The sequence below is a fragment of the Macrotis lagotis genome, chromosome 7 (assembly GCF_037893015.1).
Source record: "Macrotis lagotis isolate mMagLag1 chromosome 7, bilby.v1.9.chrom.fasta, whole genome shotgun sequence".
NCBI lineage: Eukaryota > Metazoa > Chordata > Mammalia > Peramelemorphia > Peramelidae > Macrotis > Macrotis lagotis.
Genome location: NC_133664.1, coordinates 6,576,039 through 6,598,341, shown reverse-complemented (window position 1 = coordinate 6,598,341; position 22,303 = coordinate 6,576,039). Strand labels below are relative to the sequence as shown.

Here is a 22,303-nt window from a genome sequence, read left to right as displayed (position 1 = left end):
AAAGAGCTTAGCATCAACTTCTGGGGTCTCATGTCCAAGCTGGCCAGCTGCTCCCCTTGCCTATGGTTTGGAAAATGGAGATTTTCTTCCGATGAGCAAATGACACTAAACCATTTGGCAGTCATCAATTTTTCTTTAATATTTTAGTCATTTGAGAGTTATTGTGAAAAATTTTAGTGAGGACTGATTTAATTAAGCATTTCCTGCTATGCCATGATGGAGTCATCGTGGCTTTTCCCATGCAGAATATTTCCTGTGCTAATTGGCCTTTTGTATCTCATGGCAAAAACCAGTCTCCTTTAGCTTGTCCCTGCTGAGACTGATTGAATTGATTAGTCGGCGATGGCTATGGAATGAGGAGGCAGCCCTGTTCAGGCCTTCCTTTCCCTAGAACAAACATGATCAGGGTGAGGAGTAATCAGTGTTTGTCCATGTACTTCCTTTCAGTTTGCAAGTACACGGTCCATGAGCGCTGTGTGGCAAGAGCGCCACCTTCCTGCATCAAGACCTACGTGAAGTCCAAAAAGAACACAGATGTGAGTATATTGTCCGTCTTGGCTTTTTGAAGGTGGCAAGGCTGCACCTACCCCTTGTTCCTGTTCATCCAGTTCTGTCTTTGGTCACGCACCATTAATGGGTCAATATCAGGGCTTAGGGCTCATTGTCTCTGTATTGTCTCTATTGTTCCATCTTATGTGATGTGCCATTCTTGGGTCAGTGATGAGGCACACTTTGCCATTTCATGCCTCCCTGTCTTGTTCCCTTCTGGGTCACATGCTAGGACTGGATCAATGGCTCGATAGAGCTCATTGTTTTATCTCCCCATGCCCATTGTTTTATTCTAGATCATACATCATTACTGGGAAGATGTCAACTTATTCTCATCCCTTTTGTTCCTTCCTAGGTCATGCACCATTACTGGGTGGAAGGCAACTGCCCAACCAAGTGTGACAAGTGTCATAAAAATGTCAAATGTTATCAAGGCCTAACTGGACTTCACTGTGTTTGGTGTCAGATCACAGTAAGTAGATGATGAACAATCATCATGGGCAGGTGGGCACCCTGCAGTCCCTCTGGGCATTGTAAAATATTGGGGTCAACTTGAAGAGGACAGCACTCCTCAAAGTGTGCCTGGGGGCTCTTCAATTGATAAGTGAAGGCAGGTGGAAGATCCAGCGGTCATCTAGTCCAACCCCCTTGTATTTGAGTTGAGCAGATTGATTCCTGGATCAATTGATTGGACTTATTTCTGGGGAGAGTTTGGCCAAACTTCCTGAAGCTCCAAGGGAAAGACTTGGAATATCTAAAGGTCACTTTTCTGTGTAAATTTTTCAAACAAAACACCTGTAGCTGCAGTCATTCTCTCAACCTTGAAGGTTTCCCCCTGATCATTCTCAAAGTGGATTTGAGTCTTTCTTGTTGACAGATGTCAGTGTAGACAGGTCTGCTAAGTCCTATGGTTTCACTGGCTCCTCTGGACTTGTGTGGTTGGTGGACTGACATCTGTCTGATGCTGAAGGAGGCTCTGGAGAAAACAACAGAGGGCACTGTCTGAACTCAGTCAGCACTGATAGTGCTCCAGGGTAGTGGATTCTTAGAGGTTTGCTAGATACACACAGAGGAAGAGAAGAGCATGCTATGATGGGAAGCAAATTTGAAAGATAAATATGTTCCCATCACACATTTTAAGTTATTACTCAACACCCAATTATATTTCCACTTGGAATTATTTTCACATTATTTTGAGAAACAGACTTTTTATTATTCTCAACTACTGGTGGTGAAAAGGAAATTTTGAACCCCAAAATACAAATATGGTTCTTGGTTTCAGTCTTCAGCCTTCATGAAAGAAGATAGAGCATTGTGGAATTCTGGGATTGCTTTTTTAAAAAAATAATCCTTAGAAGGTCTCCATCTTTTTATCTCTGGCCGTTCACCTATAATCCCTCCTATCCTACACCCATCTTTGGAATCCTGTTGTTCTTAATTCCAATCTTTTAGGGACCTGCATGGCATAATTATTATGGCTGTTAATAGTGAGGGAGAGAGAGAGAGAGAGAGAGAGAGAGAGAGAGAGAGAGAGAGAGAGAGAGAGAGAGAGAGATACTTTTGCAGATGAGAAAACTGAATCCCCAAGAGGTCCAGTAAATTCTCTAAGTTCTCACCAACTTAGGTCATGTCAGAGTTGAGATTCAAGGTCAGAATCCAACTGAATACAGCTCCCTCCTGCTAGCCACTTTGCTCTTGGAGTCTCATTTGATGATTTAATTATTATTGTGGGGAATGTGCATTTTGATTTGGTAAATTGAAATTCCAGCCTAATTGACCAGGGGCTATAATGTTAATGATGTCAGGACCAAAGACTTGTCTTTCATGTTCAATCAGCCCTTGTCCTTCTATGATTTTTCTTTAACCGTCACTTCAAAACTCATTGTTAATAGAAAGAACAACTTCTGTCTCATCATTCAGTCAACAAGCTTGGCTGAAGTACCTGTTTTGTGGCCACAACCGTATTAAGCTCTGTGGCTAGAGAGAAAGGCAAAAGTCAAGCCGTGCACTCAAAGAGCCCCCGTCTAATGGGGTAATCCTTTCAGCTCCTTTACGCTAGAGTTGATGAATTATTATTGTTAGGAGTGTTTGCTTCTCTGGAGTAGAGGATGTAGAGAGAGATGCCATGCAAGATAAGTCGTGTCCTCCTAGATCTTCCAAGCAAAGGACTTACTGGCATTGAACAGAAAGCCCCTTTTGAAAGCCTCCCCTCCATGGCATGGATGCCATGGAGTTTTCCTGCCATTTCTCCCTGCTTTGTTTGGAATAGGGGTGTCCAACTTTTGAACTCTTCTGGGTCTCATCACCCATCAAAAACTTGTCAAGGACCATAGAGATAATATAGAAGAGCTAAAACCCGTCTCTGGTTTATAATGAGACAAGTGAAGATGAATGTGGAACCCAAAGAGTTCCCAGTCCATACAGAAGTTTGCATGTTTATGACAGCACAAGAAAAGGAGAAAACAGGAAGGGACATTGTGTAGCAAAGGTGGGAAAAGGACCAAACCTCTCGGGGGGGGGGGCAGCAAGGGGATGGCTAAAGTCTGCTTCTTTTCCCTTTGGAACTGCTAGACTATGAAGAGAGGAGGGTCCACATACACAAGCACCTTCCCAGTCTGTCACAATATGACTGGCATCTGTCCTTCCTCCCAAGGACACACAGGGAGTCCAGGTTGGGGTGCCATCATGTTCTCACCTACAGCAGAGTCAGGGACTTATCCCAGCCTTTATTGGAAGGAAGGGACCTCCACAACCAACTCATCCCACCTGGACCCAGCAAAGAATTCCACCCCCTCCACAGCATTCTTGACAAATAGTTACCCAGAATCTTCTTGGGGCTGGCAAGGATCTCATACTTCAGCCCTATAGGCTCTTGATCCTCCCTGTGCATTCAGAACCCTCTGCACCCTGAATTTCACCCCTAGTCTTGCTGGAAAATAAGGAAGGCCTCATTTAGATCTCCAGGTTATGGAGAGACAACCATTCCATACATACAGAAAGGAACTCTAGTGTTGGGAAGTAGGCCTGCCCTTGGGACAACTTCCTCCCCCAACACCCTCTTCACTTGGCTGTGATTTAGTAGCTAGGTTCTAGGTAGTTACTTGACTTGGAGAGGTTAAGGAATAACCCTGGAAGGTCTGCCATAGAAAGAAATAGGGCATAGTTGAAAGGACCAAGTCTCCATGATGATATCCTTCCCCTGGACTTGTCAGACAGTGAGAGGGAAGGATTGGGGAATGGACACTCATTTGGATCTGAGCAGGAAGGGTTGGTGTCCACTTCTTCCCCTAGAGAACTCTAGTTGAGGCTACATGAATATGATCATGAGAGATCTCACAGGCCTCAGAGATGGCTCATTCACAGATGAGTCAGTGGTGTGAGGCCTTCTCTTCCAGTCCTTGCTGAGTTCATTCCTGCCTCTCAGCTCTGGACACACTGTTCCCTCCACCCTAAATATTCTCCTTCCTTCCTTGCCTTCTTAAATTTGTCCTTTAAGGCCTTTCTACTCCCATAACTTTCTACTCCCATAACTGGTATTAATCCCCTTGTCTAGACACAGCAACCAAAGAGCTCTCTCCTACCTCTAGGACCATAACAGTGATCTCCTCTTCATTCTCCCTACCTTCACTCTCTCCCTGTCTAGATCCATCCTTCATTTGACTGCTCAATGGAGATTCCTCCACCATCAGCCATCCAGGGCTAGCTCTCTACCTTGCTCAAGAAGGTCAGTAGCTTGCATCAAAGTTTGCTTAGAGACCTGGAAAAAGCCATTATCTCATTATGTATTTTGGACATGGGTACCTGGGTAGCCCACTCTCACCTTCACTTCCTATGTAATTCTTACTGATGCCCCCTCATAAATCTCATGTAGATGATTTGTTCAATGTACTGGTCACCTCTTTTGGGTCTTTTATCATTTTCTGAGGCTCAGTGCAGTCCTGACTCTGACTGTATGATATGTTTGTCTTGCTTGTCTCTGTCTGTGGCCTCTTCTGACATGGCCTCTGACTTCAGTAGACCATTGTATACATTCCATTGTATACCTGCTATTATCCAGCTAGTGGGGGGCCACACAGACTTCATTTTGATCCTGTTCCTTTACTCATTTCCTGGTCTAGTTTACTTGAAAACATGGGAGAGAGAGAAATATTCCATCAGGACACCATCCTGAGACTGAACCACCAATGATGTTAATAATCCTCCTTAATTCATTTGTTAATGATTAATCAATGCCCACTCATCATCCCTCATCCCTGTGATCTTGAAACATCTCCTGTCTTTATACAAATTCTATGGCCCCCTCCATTATTCCCAACCCCTTTCACATCTCCTAAGGCTTGCATCCTAAGGCTACTCACCTTTTCCACTGGACTCTCTGAAATCCATGCTCTAAAAAAGATAATAAACTTGTTTTCATCTTGCTTTTCCTTCCATCTTCTGTCCCTGACTGATACTTGACTCTTTCCTAATAAAACAACCTCCCTGGCTACTTGTTTCAGCACTTCATTCATGACCCAAACTCATTCAGTGAGGTGTGGGATACAAAGCATTAGAATTGGAGTCTGGCAGACCTGAGTTCAAATTCAGTCTCCAATGCCTATTAGCTGGGTGACCTTAGGCAAGTCACTTAACCAGTCTGCCTTATTTTGTGAAATGTAAAATTGAGTTAACAATAGCACCTACTTCCCAGGGTTTTTATGAAGATTAAATGTGATAACCTCACATAACAAGAATTTATGTAATGTTTATTTTCTTTCACTGTCACATCCAAGATTTACCCTTCACATCATTTAAAATATATCATCATCATCATCATCATTATCATCATCATCTCCTCTCATCTCTCCTTGGAGGCTCATTGTGTCTGGATCAACCACTCAATTAGGATTCTGATAGCTTCTGCCTATCAGTCTCTAGACTTGGATATTCCAACAATCTACTCATTTCATTCCTCCTCACTGATACTGAATGGATCTGGAGGAAAGACAAAATCATTCCGACCAGGCCAACTACATAGTTACCATGTGAAATTTCAATGGGACCCTCACTGAAACATTTCTCTGTAATTAATTCAACATCCCATTTTCTATAGTGACTTTTCCAAACATTTCTATCTTCCTCAAATTTCCTATGACTACCCTTCCTTCCACCCTTTTGGTTGAAAACTTTTGTCTAATATTTTAGAGAAAAAAAAAAAAACAGAGGCCATTTCACAAGCATCCATTCTTCTCCCCTCCTCAGATGCCTCTTCTGACTCTCTCCACCCTTCTTCATCTCCTATAATGATGTGCCTCCTTTTCTTGCCAAGGAACTCCATGCACTAGTAACCCTATTCCATCCCAATTCAAGCAGATTGATCTCAGTGATTTCTAATCATTGACTTATCTTTAATCTCTCCTTGTCTTGCTGGCTGCTTGCCTAACACCTCAAAGTGACCCATCTATGAATCTTCAAAAAACCCTTCCTCAGAAAGCTTCTACCTTTCATGCAACCTAGAGCTTCATGAGAAGAGCTTCTAGAATGGGTGGCTTCACTTCCTCAGCTCTCACTTTCCTTTTAACTTTCTGCCATCGGTCTGACTTCTGAGCTCATCTCAACCAAAACTGCTCTTACCAAAGTACTCAAGACTTTCTTATTTGCCAAATCTCATGATCTTTTCTCCCATATTCATCCTTCTTGCCCTTTCTGAAGCTCTTAACATTGTCTAGAACCCTCTTCTCTTTAATCCTCCTACCCTCCCAGGCCCTCAAGCTTACAAACAAGATGCCATGCTTACTATTTTTCATCTTTCATATCTGATCTGTTGCCAAGTCCTCATGATTTTCATCTTTGTAACTTATTTTCTTTGTATTCACTCTTTCCTCTCCTCTGACTGAGCTCCCTTCCTCATTCAAGGCTTCAGCATCTCATTTCTGGACTATTTCAATAGTGTCTGGGTGAGTCTGCCTGCCCCAAGGCTGTCCTCATTCAGACCATCTTTGATTCAGTTGTCACAGAGTTTCTAAAGTGCAGGGTTCTCTATAGCCTCCAGGATCAAAAATAATATTCTCTCTTTAGTGTTCAAAGTGCTTTTTAATTTACCTCTCCCCATCTTCCAGGTTTCTTACACTTTCCATAGTCCAAAGATGCTGGTATCCTCTAACAGGACACTCCATCCCTCATGCTGATTGGCTTTTCCTATTGGTTCCTCATACCTGGAATTCTCTCCCTCCATGCATTCCTTCATTTAGCCCAAATAAAGTTCCACCTTCTCAAGGAAGTTTCCCTCCCCATCTCCCTTAATCCTTGTGCCTTCGCTCTGTTGATTACCTTCAGGTAGATAAGGGCTCAGTGGATAGAGCACTGAGCCTGCAGTAAGAAGACCTGAGTTCAAATTTAAATTTAGAGACTTATCAGCTGTATGACCCTGGGCAAGTCACTTCACTTCTGCCTCAGTTTCCTCAACTGTAAAATAGGCATGCTACTAGTAACTACCTGTCAGGGTTTTTATGGCTTAGCCCAGTGTCTGTCATATAGTAGGCATTATAGAAGTTCTTATTCCTCACCCTTCAGATTCCCTTACCTTCAGTTTATCCTCTATATAGTTTGATTTGTCCATACTTTCTCCCAATAGATGGTGAATTCCTTGAGAACATGACTGTGTTTTGCCTTTCTTTGTATCAACTTAACCCAGATTTGTCACTTCATCCTGACTGCCTTGTATCCAGGACCATCTCCAATTGTCTTGATACCTATCTGGCCACTAGACCCAGATGGCTCTGGAGGAGAAAGTGAGGCTGATGACTGAATTCAGCCCCTCCTACTCAAATCCAGTTCATGTGCTTGTCATGGCATCACCTCCCTGATGTCTTGGATTTGCAGAAGGACAAACATCATCATTCTCACCATTTGTATTATCAGCATTCCCTCTAGGATCTGGGATTCAGGATCTAGGAGCTAGCATACAGTCAGTCCTTAATAAAGATTTATTGACTGGTCACAGATGATCCCTGACATCTTCTGCACCACACCCTACATCAGCATCATGTCCTTGGCTTGCTCCCCTCTTTCTCTTCATTTTCTTTGTTTTGTCCCCCACACATTCTTGGGAAGATTATCATGGTATATTGGAAAAGAGAAAGGTTTGAAGTGTTAGAGTTTGAATAGTATCACAATCTAGTGAGATTCCCTGCTCTTCCCCAAGCTCTCGCCAGCTACTTCTCTCCTTGAGAAAACAAAGTGCTGTCATCAAACATGGAAAGTTTCCCTTCAGTCCAATTTCTTCCCTCCTTACTTGAGGAACTTGGACTCTGATACTGTATCAGCTCCAATATACTAAATTGATCATGTGAATTTAGCCTCCTAAATAGTAGCTCATTCCCCCCCCATTTTTAATTTTTTTCCCCTCAACCTTTTTAAGATCTGCCTGCACACATACATACACACACACACACACACACACACACACATACACACACATTCATGTAATATACTGAAGCATGATTTAGGCAGCAAAAATACTTTCTAAGTAGGGTATCCCATCAGCATTCTGCATTTCTGTGTCCTTTATGTAGGGTTCTATAAGCTAAACTCATTATCCTTCCCTTCCTAATCTTCCATTCATCCTTCATTCCCAAGCCTCCTCCAAGCCCTGCTCCCATTTATTTCCAATGAAGTGTATGTTCCGTGGACCTCAGATTCTGAAAGCATATGACACCATTGGCCTTGTGGTCTTGACTCCAGAGCCCTAGTCAGACAGGCACCCAGGGTCTGAAGGGTGAATGAGTTAGTGTGAACTTTATAGACCTGGAAGTGAAAGGAGTCCTCTTTGAAACAGCTCCCTAGTGAACTTCTGAACCATAAAGTTACACTCTCTTTATTAAAATATTGAATTCCACACAGTCATTTTCAAAGGTTAAAAATGGTTAGAAAAGAGTTTAAGCTTTTTACAAATGTCAGAATTCAGAGAGCTTGCTGGAATTTGTACAAGATTAGGAAAAAAAGGTTCTCTACATTGACAGATAAATTTCTTTATTCAAAGTGACCTGCTTTTTACTCCTCTCTTTTCCTCCTTGCCAGAGTCCCATTAAAAGTTTATTTTTTATTATTCTCATTTGTTACTTTTGCAGAATCTCAGACACTTAGACTGGAAAGGGTCTCTCAGTGGTCAACTTTGACCTCTACATGGAGGTCAAATGAGATAATATGCACAGAAAATTCTGGAGATCTTGAGGAGCTAGAGAACACTATTATTATTATTATTATTATTATTAATAATAATAATAATAACTATTGCTCTCACTATAACAGCCTGGAAGAATGGTCATCTGGGCCCTCACTTTAATATTTGCAAGAAGGAAGAACTCAGGACACCATGGAGACGACCATTCCCCTGCCAATTAACTCTCATTATTAGAAAGAGGTTTTTGTTTGGTGTGTTTGTTGATCTTGGCCAGGTCTATGTTGGCTTCTTTGAATTTTTGAGCCATTATTTGTAGTTCTACCCTTTGGAATCAGACAGAACCATTCTGGCTCCAATATTACATTATAACTTTGCAATATTACTTGAAGGCAGTCTTCCTGTCCATCCTGAACCTTCTTTCCACCCCTTTCTTCAGTAGATCATATAACCTGAATTCAAGTCCCTCCATAATCCTGGTTGTCTGCCTCTTGGTATTCTTCTGATCATCATTTTTTTCCTCTTTAAGGATTGCTATTCCTCTGAAGCCATTTTCTCATCTACCACTCAAAAGTTGGGTCCCAGAATGTAATTGCCATGACCCAAAATGTTCTAAAGGAAGCCTTGTGAGGTTGTAGGAGCATCTTTCTTTTTCTACATACAGCTCATGAGCCCCATTGGTATACTTTTTCATTGGTTATAAATTTGTTTCAGTTACTTACCTAGACTCAATTGGTTTTTAGAAAGTGGTATAGTAAGAAGAGTTAGACAAAACATATCCCCTCCCAAAGCTAACCTGCTTACCCACTACTCCTATACAAAGTCTTCTACATGAGTTCTGAGGGTAACTCACAACTCATGCTGCCCTATTCTTTCTATGTTTCTTTGACCTTTAACATTATTTTCAGGCTACTCTTGGCCTTTAGAGCCCTGTTTCTGTGGATCCAGGTATCATATTAGGATGCTGATGGGGAAGATGGAAATTCCAAAGTTTTGTATCTTTCAGTGTTCATCAGGTTTTCCTGAAGGCAAGGGGAGAAAGAGGAAACTGAGACCAAAGATGAGGTCATCTCCACTGCTCCATCATATTTTTATGACTTTATTGGAATTTTTCCACCTAAGATTCAGTAGAATCTCTTAGTTCTGGAACCAGCTAGATAAATTATAGACCATCCATAGGGTGTGACCAGGTTTTCCTCATTCACATAGGAAAGGCTTCCTATTGCACCTTCTCTCCAGTTCATCCAATGCCTTTCAAGGACTTTTCTCACTTAGTCTAAAATCTTTGCTTGTTTGAAATGGGTACTTACCTAGTTATTAGGGCAGAACATCATCACTTCCATTAGGTAGGATGGCATAATTGATAGAACAGCTCAATGACCATCAAGCGTAAACTCAGAACCAAATACACATGTTTTCTACAACAGGAATCTTGCAGCTCTGTATATAATATCTTACTAAATATGCTTCAGGATGGCATTAACATGTGTACATCACATCTCAGTATCTCCTCATACCAAGCTTGTATTTCAGTTAAAGCCTTAAAACTTTCTCGGTCAAAATGTTATCTAACACTGCTTTCCTTATTTCATATTTGTGAGATTTGTTTTTGAACCTAGAAAAAACACTTTGAATTCATCCCTAATTTTATTCATCCCAATCCCAGTAATCTGCCCTATCAAGAACATTTTTGGATTCTGGTTCTTTCATCATTGTGTTAACTATTTTTCATAGTTTTATGTTATCAGAAAATTCCATCTTTGCCTTTATCTAAGTCATTAACAAAAATATGGTGTTCTTGCTCAGGACAGATCCCAGACACCCCATGGTTGATCTTTCTCCAAGTTGATGTCAAACTATTAATGACTACTTTCTGAATCTCACCAGTCAACTAACTCTAAATCCTATTTGTTCATCTTTTCTACAAGAAGAGTATAAAGAAATACTTTATCACAATATGTGAGAGGAAGAAGCCTTTCTTGGCACTATGTTAAGTTGATGGAGTTAAAAGAAAGGCCCAAGACAAGAGAGTTTGTCCTCTTAAGGAACTTCCAGTCTAATGGGGATACAACACACACAAAATCATGTCCAAACAAGAAATCGAATGGTATTTGAGGGATTTTTTTTTGGCAAGAAGGGCTATCTCTGACAAGAGCTAAAGAGTAGATAGTATCAGGCCAACCCATGTGTAAATATTCTCCTGATTGACCAGTTAAATCATTCCAACCACAAAGAAATGAGTTTTATCTGACATGACCTTTTCTCAATGGCATTCTAATTCTTAGTGATCATTGCTTCCTTTCCCAGATGTTCATAATTCAATTCTAAAAATACCCTATAGAAATTGCCAAGAATCCTAATCAAGCTCACTAGCCTATAGTTTGTAGACTCAATTCTTCCCCTGCCTTTCCCCTCCACCCCCAAATGTAACATTTGTCCTTTTCCAGTCCTACAGGATTTCTCCTTTTCTGTATTTTTTCCCAGAGATCACTGAAAATAAATGAGGAAACATATTGGATAATTATTTCAATAATTGAACATATAGTCCATCTGGGTAAGGGCACGTGAATTCATCACCATCATCTAAGTCTTCTCATCACACTTCCTTTCTTATCAAAGAATTACAGAATACATGAATTACGAGTGACTTCAGGACCCTCTAGTCCAACTGCAATACAAATGGAATCTCCATTGTAATATATGTAACAGGTAGTGATTTAGTCTGTACTTGAAGACTATTAAATAAAAGCACCAAAAACCTCTTGTGACAGCTCTGACAACCATTTTTAGACCATTAGGTCTGAACTATAATTAATTTAGGATCTGCTCAACACCATCCTTGACTTATGATCATGTAGCCTTGGTCTGAAGACCTTGAGAGAGTGAAGAATGTCCAGGAGCCCCGTTTCTACCTTGTACTTATTCTTATGACATTTAATTTGCATTTACTTAGAGTCAAATTTGTTGTGTCCCCTAATATTTTGAGAATAGCCAGTTTTATTCTTTGTATTTGTCTCCTCGGCAACTAGGAGAGTGACTTAGGTGGATTGGTGATTGAGTGAAATCACTTCCAAGAAAGTTCATTTCACTTATGAAAAAAATAAATTTTAAAAATCACTCCACCCCCCCCCAAATTAGACCTAATTGGCTTCTTTGCAAATTAATTTAATACCTGTTCTATCATATTCTTTTTCCCCTTGTCTTTTTGTTCTTTCCTGGACTAAGGATAGTCTCCTTGTCAGAAAAAATGTAACAAAACAATAAATGAACATTTGGGTCATTTTGGGTCATTAGCAGTCTTCAGTTCTTCTAGCTCCTCTTTCCCCAGCAAATATTGCACCCATTTATTGCTGTCCTTGACTTCCCTCACACATTTCAGTTCATTCTGGGATCCAAATTTCTTCTCTTCCTCTCCCATGAATCTGTATTGGTCTTTTGTTGCTGGATTTTATGAATTCTCCCATCACCACTGTACATGCCAAGGTTCTGGTGACTGGCATTCACTGGCCCCCATCCTGATTCCATGAAGAACCAGTTCAACTCCACACTGCCCCCCTCTCTTTATGCTCATGTATTCTATTGGAAAAAAAACCTGTCCTGTCCAGCCTCCGTCATCTGCTGCCTTTGTTCTTTTTCACATGAATGAAGTTGGAAAAAAGTGAAATCATGCTGCTGTTCCATAATCTCAATAGGACCCTGACCACCACATTGCGATCTTTTTGTACCTCCCCATTTGATTAATCATACTACTAGTTATAGTAGTTTTCTCCAAAACTTTCATCCCTTTTCAAACCTGCCTACTCCCTTTTCTTAACAAAGAACCTTGCCTTACATTTCACTGAAAATAAAACTCAGATTTTTCCCCTCCTCCTCACCTCCTAGTGTGCAGATCTTTCTTCTAGTACATTTTTCATATCTATGTGAACAAGTGAGTCTTCTCATTTGCCAAGGCCAACCATTCTTCATGTCCAGGTGACCCTAGTGCATCTAATCCTCTACAACAGATCATCCATTTGAACATTCTTTCTCTCTGGCTAATCTTGCTTTTCCCCTTGTCTGTTGACTGCTTCCATCCTGCCTACGTAGTTCTATATCTTCAAAATTCCTCACAAAACCTTCACTTGATCCATCTTTGCCTGCAAGCTATCATCCTCAATCTCTCCTCTCTTCATGGCTAATATTTAAGAAGGCCGTCTACAATGAGTGTCTCTGCTTCCTTTCTTCTTGCTGTCTTCTTAAATCTCTGCAGTCTGATTTCTGACTTCATAATTCAATAGAAACTACTTTGTCCAAGATACCAATGTTCCTCTGTCTGCTAAATCCAATGATCTTTTCCCATTCCTCATTCTTCTTGACCCTTTGTGACTTTTGATACTTTCAATCCCCTTTTTCTCCTTGGCATTCTTTTCCCTCAGTTTTACTGACTTCTCTTGGTTCTCCTTCTATCTGTGTGACTTTTTCTTCTTGTCTTCTGGATTGGAACTTCATCTAGGTCTTATCCACTAGCCATGAATATCTTCCAGAGAATATCTCCTTCTCCTGAATCACCACTTTGCCTTAGTGATCTCACTGTCACCCATGGATTCAATTATCACTATAGAGATGATTCTCCAATCTTTTTATCCAGTTTCAGTCTCTTTCCTAATCTCCAGTCTTGTATCTGAGACTGCCTACACTTCAGCATAGATGTCCTGCAGATATCTTAAAATATAGATATCTTAATTGATCCAAAATCAAACTCATCCTTTTTCTACCAAACTCTCCCCCCTCCTTTTTAAATTTCATCTTTCTGTTGAGAGGTGTTGGCCTGCCATGGCTTTAGAGGAGAAATAGGAGCAGTGTGGAAATGCCCATAGGCAGATTTGTAGCAGGTCTTCCTAACTCTAGGACCAGTGTTTTCCAGTTAGAAGTTGGAGGGAAGAACTGAAAACACCTTCCATAGCCTCCCATTACAGAAGGCTCGAACTCCTGGTTGTGTCTTCATTTGTCACCACTAGCAGCTACTCTACTGGATGTCTGCCCTTTTGGGGTCCCCCTCCCTTTCAGCTTCCTTTGATTTGCTGTTTTCCCCTATCAGATAACAAGCTCCTTGAAAGCTTAGAATGTCTTCTTCTAATTCACAAGCCCACAAAAGCCCTGCTCACCATTCCCAATCTCCTTAGCTCTTGGGTAAATCATTTTCCTTCTTCCTTGATTTATAGTTGCTCATCAGTAGTCTCTGATGTTGGTAGCCCCCCTCCATTCATACCCATGAACTCCACTGGTCTATCTGAAGCCTGGCAGAAACATCCTCTTCCATATGGAACCAAACTCTCTCTGTCTGATGCCAATGCATCTCCCCTATGTCTTGTTCATGTTTCAGGTAACACAATTCTCCAATGACAGTAATAGCACCAAAGACAAAGTATAGGAGAATTTTTCCTCAGGGGTCTTAGGTTCTGAGAGAGGGGATGACATGGACTTCTTTGGGCATCGTTAAAGTAGATAGGAAGAGAGATCACTTTTTGGACAGGTGGAGTTTGGCCATTTGGCAGAACTGGAAAAATCAAGTATGTATTAAGCTTTTATTGGAGCTCATCATGTGGCCCAGTGCCTGGAGTGCTACAGTTGTTGCTTCACTTTATACACATTATAATCTATTCATATAGACACATAGTCACACATACACACATGTCTATGTGCACATATATGTATGTGTACACAGGTATATATTTGTTTAAATGGATTATAGATGTAAAGTAAATCCAAATACAAGATAGTTGGGAAGGGGCGGGAATCTGGCAGGTGAGATGTTGAGCCTCATCTCAAAAGCATAGCAGGACTTGATGAGGAAAAGGCAAGGAGGAAGAGCATCCCAGACATGTGGGTTAAAGAGGTCTTTGGGGCTGATAGCAAATGGGACTGGGGAGAAATGTGTGTGGCAGCAGAGAAGCAAGATGGCCAGCATGAGTAGAGTGAAGAGTATGGGAGGCAAGTAATATTCAATGAGTTTGGAAAGATACATTGGGACCCAGGAGGATTGAAAAACTCTGCAGAATTTTTATTTTATCCTAGGGATAATAGGAAGTCATAGGTAGCAGGGCCCTCACATGGGCAGATGTGAACTGAAAGAAAATGATTTCCAGTGTGTAGGATGTTTAAGTATATGGAGAGACTTAAGGCAAGGAGATAACAGAAGATTATTCTAAGAATCTAAGGCAAGCTGTTGAGCATCTGAAGTGAGGTGGTGCGGTGTGAGTGGACAGGAGGAGTCAGATGTGAGTGATATTATGAAGGTAAAAATGAAAAGAGTTGACAGAGACTGGTCATTGTGTGGCAAGACAATGTGAGAAATCCAGGAAAGTGTCCTTCAATAACCTGCTGGACAAGGAGGAGGATGTTTTCTTTAGAATTAGGGACTTTTGGAGAGAGAGAAGGCTTTGGAGGGGAGAATAGTTGAGTTTAAAATGTTTCCAGGACATTCCTTTTGAAAATAAGTAGTTATAAATGATGGATTGAAGCTCAGGGAAGAGACTGGAGCTGGACATGCCATGTCCCAAAAGTCTTAGTGCCTTTGTATTTTAAATTTTAGAAGCTTGCAACTGTAGTAAGATTGGGGAAAACCTTACCTCCACATGCTTTCTTATTTCTCTGCAGAATAGATCACCACCTCAGCATTCAACTGAAATGTACCTTACCAAAATCACCAACAGTTTGCTTAGTGACAAATATAATGACCTTTTCTGTGTCTTTTTTCTCCTCAACCTCTCTGCAAATTTTGACACTATAAGTCCCCTTCTCCTTAATGCTCTCTTATCTTTTGGATTTGGAAGGATTATTCTACCCTGGTTCTCCTACCTATCTAATCATTCTTTCTCAGTCTCTTTTGCTGCATCCTCATCTGTATCACAGCCACTAACTTATGTGCCCTGTAGAGCTCTTTCCTGGACCCTCTCCCCTTCTAGTGCTTCACTTGGGAATCTCATCAATTATCATGGATTCCATTATCCCCTCTACTAAGTGTCTAAAGATGGCTTTGGATTCAGTTCTTTTTGATTCTAAATCTTTTGCTCTAACTGCGGTAACAACTAATTGCCCTTGGATATGTCTATAGATATATATGTATTATGTAAGTGCATAATATATGTATGTTTATATATATATATATATATATATGGAGAGAGAGAGAAAGAGAGAGAGAGAGAGAGAGAGAGAGAGAGAGAGAGAGAGAGAGAGAGAGAGAGAGAGAGAGAGAGAGAGAGAGAGATGAGCAGGAGAAAGTGCAGAAAGAGAAAAGGGTCATCTTAAATTGGATTTCTCATAGAGATTTAAAACTTAACATGTCCATAATTGATTTTCTTCTAAAGTCTCCTTTCTATTTAACTATCCTTTTACTGTCAAAGCTAACACCATCCTCCCAGTCATGCAGACTCACAAAGTGTGTATCATCCTTAACTATTGACTTTCTCACCCCTCCTATCTAATTGGTTGCAGTCAAACCTATCATCTTGGAAATTCTCCCCTTTTTTCCCTTCATATGCTACCATTACCCTGGTTCAGACCCTTATAATCTTACCCATTGGACTTCTGCAGCAGCCTGCTGATGAGTCTCCCAGTCTCAAGTCTCTCCCTACTCTAGACCATACTCCACTCAGCTATCAAATTGATTTTCCTGAAAGGCAGCCTCACCTATTACCCTCTATTTTTTAACTCCCTCTTTCCTGGACTCTTCCTACCTTTCCAATCTTCTCACACATTATTCCTCTCATTTCAAGTCACATACGTTATTCTTTACAATCCATTGGCAGTGATTTCTTTGTGCTACCCAGTACAAGGCACTATCTCTTGGCACCTTTATTTTTACTGGCATTCCCCCGTATCTGGAATTCTTTATCTATTCATTTCCATCCTCATGATATTTTTTTTCCTGCTCTCCCTCAATGTTGGCTCCTTACCTATGTGTGTTATCTCCATTTTACCATTTTATTCTATATTCTCTTTATCTTTGTCTCTTTCAAAATAATTGAGATTTTAAAATGTTTGTTAAGTTCTTAGGACAAAATCAACATCTGAAAAAAAGAGTAATCCTTAACATAAAGAATTATTCCAGAAACAAACTCAAGAGAACATCTTATAATCATTGCTTTTAACTGAAAACCATGACCCAATGGAGAATAGCCTTGAGACCATCTATCTTATTCTCTGTATTCTCTGCCATTTATTTAATCATGAAGTCTCTCCCATTCACAGATTAGAATGTTAGTCTTCATTCTTTTCTACAGTATTTATTATGTCATTCTTCATGTTTAATTATGTATTTATTTGGAGATAATCTTGATATAGATAATCTTGGTATACAGTGTGAGAAGTTGGTCTGAGTTGACTTTCTGCCAGAAAACTACTTTATAGTTTTCCCAGCAATTTTAAATAAAATGATGTATTCTTCTCACAATAATTACGGTGTTTGGGTTCATAAATACTGTTAATTTACTTTTGTATATACCTAGCTGTGTGACCTTGGGCAAGCCACTTAACCCCATTTGCCTTGCAAAAAAAAACCTAAAAAATTACTTTTGTATGTTGTGTGCCTAATCTATTCCACTGATCATCCTTTCTTTCTTGGCCAGTATCAAGTAATGACACTAATTGTCATTTTATAATATGGTGTGAGATATTGTAAAGTGTGACCCTCATCTTTTTTCACTCCCCCCCCCACTATTTCCCTTGAGATCCTTGACGTTTTTGTTCTTCCAGATAAATTTTGTTATTATTTTTTCCAATTCTGTAAAGTAATTCTTTGGCAGTATGATTGGCATTGAATAAATAAATTAATTCAGGTAAAATTATTATCTTTGTAATTTTGCCTCAGGGTACACAGGGATACTTAATTTTCTCCAATTATTCAGGTCAATTTAAATTTTCATGAAGAGCTTTTTTAGTTGCATTCTTGTGTTTATAGCGGTTGGTTGGAGACTCCAAGATATACTATACCTAATGTATTTTTTTCAAATTAAATTTCCCTTTTTTCTCTTTCTACTTTTGATAATATGCAGAAATATTATAAATTTACATGCATTTATTGTATATTGCCAAGTTTTGCTCAATTTTAAAATACTTTCTATTAATTTTAATAGATTCTTTAGGTTTATACCAATCAGCTATCATAAAAAGCTATAACTATGTTTCTTCTTTGCCCATGTTAATTCCCTCAGTTAAATTTTTGTTCCCTCATTATTATAAATGCTATTTATAGAACTATGTTAAAAAGTACTGATGTCAACAGGTATCCATTATTCATCTGCTGATCTTATGATTTTTGTTAATATTGTTATCAATACAGTCAATTATATTGATACTTCCCTCCCATCCCACTCATTTATGGACATTTATCCAGTTATGCTTTCTTAATGTAAAGTTAACTTGGTCATAGTGTATAGACTTTGCTATATGCTATCATAGTTTCATTGCTAATACTTCATTTAATTTGTTTTTTCCCCTCAATGTTTATTACAAATAATTGTTTTATAATATCCTTTTTTTTCTATTTTGACTTTCCTTAGATATTAAGAAAATACCTGTCATAGAAGGAATTTGATGAAATTCTTTTCTTATTCTATTTCTGCAAATACATTATATCATGTTGGAAGTAGTTCTTTGAATGTTTCATAAAATTCAGTGTAAATTCATCTGGATCTGTAGATTTTTTTTCTTTAGTAAATTATTTAATGATCCATTTCTTTTGTTCTGAGATTGGGTCACATATTCTTTTCTTATTCTGTTAATATCCATATTTTATGTTTTTGTAAATATTCATCCATATCACTTAAGTTATAAGATTAATTATCATATAATTGACAAAATTCTTGAGCAATATTCCTCATTTCTTTCATTGTAAATTTTCCTTTTTTAAATGTTTAATAATGGTAATATTTTTACTCTTTATTTTTAAAAACTAAAGTAGATAATAGTTTGTCTATTTTTTCAAATAATTTCTAGTTTTATTTATTTATTCAGTGAATTTTAAAACTTTAATAATTTTTTGTCATTTTCATAATTTCTATTTTGATGTTTAATTGGGGTTTCATAATTTGTTGCGATCTTTCTGGTTTTTATTTTTTGTTTTTTTTACTTCATCTTGAAAATGTTGCCCTGTTCTTTCTTATTTGATAAAAATGAATAGTTACATGTTTTCCCTTATGGATTTCTTTAGCTGTATTCTAGAAATTTAGCAATATTTATTATTAGTCATTATCTTTGTTATAATGATCTGTCATATTTCTGATTTGCCTTACACTAAATAATTTCTTCTCCAGTTGATTTTTCTTTAATATTTTTATGTTTCTGCTCTTATCTATGATATTTTTATACCCTAATTAATCTTAGGGTTTTGAAAAGATTCCATATAGGGATGAGAAATAGTTATATTCCTTTCTACTTTAATTCAATTATTTCTAGAAATGTATTATATCAAATATATGCATATATATGCATATATATTCTTCTAATATAAGTCCTTTTGTGTTTATTTATTTATTTTTTGCTAAATTTGTCTTGCTCTGAAAGGGGTATATTGAGATCTCCTAATATTAGAGTTTTTCTGTCTATTTCTGCTTGAAACTTATTTAACGTTTCCTTTAAATATTTAGATGCTATGTCATTGGTGCATATATGTTAAATGATATTATTTTCTATGGCATCTTTCAAAAATTGAGTTTTTATGTTTATTACTACTAATTATGTCTACTTTTATACCTACATTGTCTGAGATTATGACTCCTCTTTCCCTATTTTCTTTTTAAGTTCAATTAAACAATTATCCTGTTTCTTAATTTCTTTTTTCTATCTCTTTTTTCTCTTCTCTTCTCTTCTCTTCTCTTCTCTTCTCTTCTCTTCTCTTCACTTCTCTTCTCTTCACTTCTCTTCTCTTCTCTTCTCTTCTCTTCTCTTCTCTTCTCTTCTCTTCTCTTCTCTTCTCTTCTCTTCTCTTCTCTTCTCTCCTCTCCTCTCCTCTCCTCTCCTCTCCTCTCCTCTCCTCTCCTCTCCTCTCCTCTCCTCTCCTCTCCTCTCCTCTCCTCTCCTCTCCCTCTTCCTCTTCCTCTTCCTCTTCCTCTTCCTCTTCCTCTTCCTCTTCCTCTTCCTCTTCCTCTTCCTCTTCCTCTTCCTCTTCCTCTTCCTCTTCCTCTTCCTCTTCCTCTTCCTCTTCCTCTTCCTCTTCCTCTTCCTCTTCCTCTTCCTCTTCCTCTCCTCTCCTCTCCTCTCCTCTCCTCTTCTCTTCTCTTCTCTTCTCTTCTATCTCTCTCTCTCTCTCTCTCTCTCTCTCTCTCTCTCTCTCTCTCTCTCTCTGTATGTGTGCATATACTCTCCTTGGTCCAGTTCATTGGAAAGGGAGGCTTCAGTGATCCCTGTTCCTTTACCCCTTCTTTATTTACATGGATTTCTAATTGCATTCCCCCCATTCCTGTTTCCTTTCATAATGTATCTTTTTCCCTACTTTTCCTTTCCTCTGAGGTCAAACCATAACAAAACCTCTCCTGAACTTTCTGTCTTATCTGATGCTGCCTGTGAACCCTGACATCATTGAGGTTCTAAGGTGACCCTTGTAGCTATCTGCCCCTCCCCATTAGAATACACTCACTTCATCCTTATAAAAAGTCTTCCAAATGTTCATAAAACAAATAAGCCAACCATCTACCTTTCCTAAGATTCTCATTACATCTGTGTAAGTATTCAGGCATTCATCAGGGTTGCTTGGAAGTCTGCATGAAAGATCCAATATGCATCTCCCTCCCCAGTCACCCTCCAAACCCCTTTTTTGTTCTTTTGTTTTATTTTTCTTCTAGGTGAGTTATTCTTAAGTATAAGTTTTTATTTTTGCCTCTTGGAATAGCACATCATATATTCTCCGCTCCTTATTATTGGTAGCTGTTAAATCTTGCTTGATCCAGATCCTGTTTCTTCAGGATCTGAACTATTTCTTTCTTGCTGCTTACATTGTTTTCATTTGACCTGGGACCTAGGATCTGAGGATTTTGATTATGATGTTTTTTAGAGTTTTTATTTCATATTTTCAAGAAGTAGTTGGTGGTTATTGTTTTGTTTTGCTTTTTTTTTACATTGTATTCTTGTTTTTTATATGATTAGCCAGTTACCTTTCTTGATTTCATGAAATATGACATACATACCCCTGATTTTTTTCTCTGCTTTGCCTATCATTCAATTGAATCTCTTTAATCTGTTTGGGTTAATTTGTCAATTTTTTATTTTGTTTTAATATTACTTTTTATCTAATGGAAATATCAGCTTCTTTTTGATACATTCTAATTTAGGGAGAGTCTCTTACTGAGGTAAGGGTTGAATCTCTTGCATCAAACTTTTCCCTTTCCAAGCATTTTCTCCAAAACTCTCAATTCTTTTCCATTTTTTCAGTTCTCATTTAATTTATGACATAACTATTTTTTAAAAGTATGCCAACTTTTACTTTATTTTTTTCCCTAGCATTCAAGTTGATTTTGTGACCAAGATTTGAGTTTTTTTATTATTATCTTAGGGCTGTTTCACAGCCATTCTTCTCTTCTAGTTTTGGGTTGTAACTATCCCAAGAATAATGCTAGTTTCTTGCTCTTTTATTTGCTTTTGTATAATTCTCCCATCCTTTCCTCTTGGATTAGGACATGAGTAGCTCCAGGTCCTGCTCTTTTAAGTCTGTTCTTGAGGCTCTTATGACCTTGTATAGTCCTGGTCTGTTTTATATGAGGTCCTTCCCAGAAATATGTTGATAAATATTTAATATTCTGCTCCTTGAAAAAAGAATGTATTTGGGCAACTAGGTGGTGCAGCAGATAGAGCATTGAGCCTGGAGTCAGGAGTTTCTGAGTTCAAATCTGGCCTCAGACACTTAATAATTCTCTAGCATTGTGACCTTGGGCAAGTCACTTAACCTCATTGCCTTCAATAAATAAAATAACAATAAAAAAGAATGTATTCCTGACACCCATTAAAGTTTAATTTGGATTCTGATTTCTCCATCACTTTCTTAAGTCTAGATATCAACAAAACAAAAATCAAGCCCAGTTTCATATCACTTATCAATTTATAAGATTTACATGGATACCCTCAAAATTTAAAAATCCCCTCTTACAAGTCAATGCAACTGGGTTCCAGCACAATCCTGGATGTTGTTATAGTCTCTGACTACTTAGTGCTGTGTTGTTTAAAAATCTTCAAGGATACTTAAGCCAGGAAATTTTCCATAGGCCTCTTCAGGAGATCCATGATGGGATCTGATCACCACCATACCCAGTTTTCCAGACTTCAGGACTCATTAGGTCTAGACAGCACATGTGCAGAATTGACCCTGGGGGACTATTCAGTAGACAATAGTTGACTCCAGCTATCTACAAACCAGTCAGCTCAACAGTTTCAGATTAGCTGTCCTTCCAGCCTAGTCTGCTTCTGGGCCAGGACTGAGTCTTGATCTCCTCTAGGCATTCCAGAACTACTGGTCTAGCTCCATCTTCCTGCCTGTAGGAAACTGGCCTGGCTTCAAGACTTGATTGTGATCGTACCTAAGAGACCTGGTCCATCAAATCCTACAGGTCGAGACCAAATCACTTGCCT

The 22,303-nt window shown here is 38.8% G+C and overlaps 1 protein-coding gene across 2 annotated transcripts in view; it reads left to right on the top strand.

Moving 5' to 3' along the window:
* DGKB (diacylglycerol kinase beta) overlaps positions 1-22,303 on the top strand; it is a 556,198-nt gene that overhangs the window by 132,592 nt on the left and 401,303 nt on the right. For both annotated transcript variants that reach the window (XM_074195405.1, XM_074195404.1), the window contains 2 exons: positions 448-536; positions 905-1,021. In XM_074195405.1, the coding sequence (XP_074051506.1) occupies positions 448-536; positions 905-1,021 (206 nt within the window). The remainder of the gene's footprint in view (positions 1-447; positions 537-904; positions 1,022-22,303) is intronic.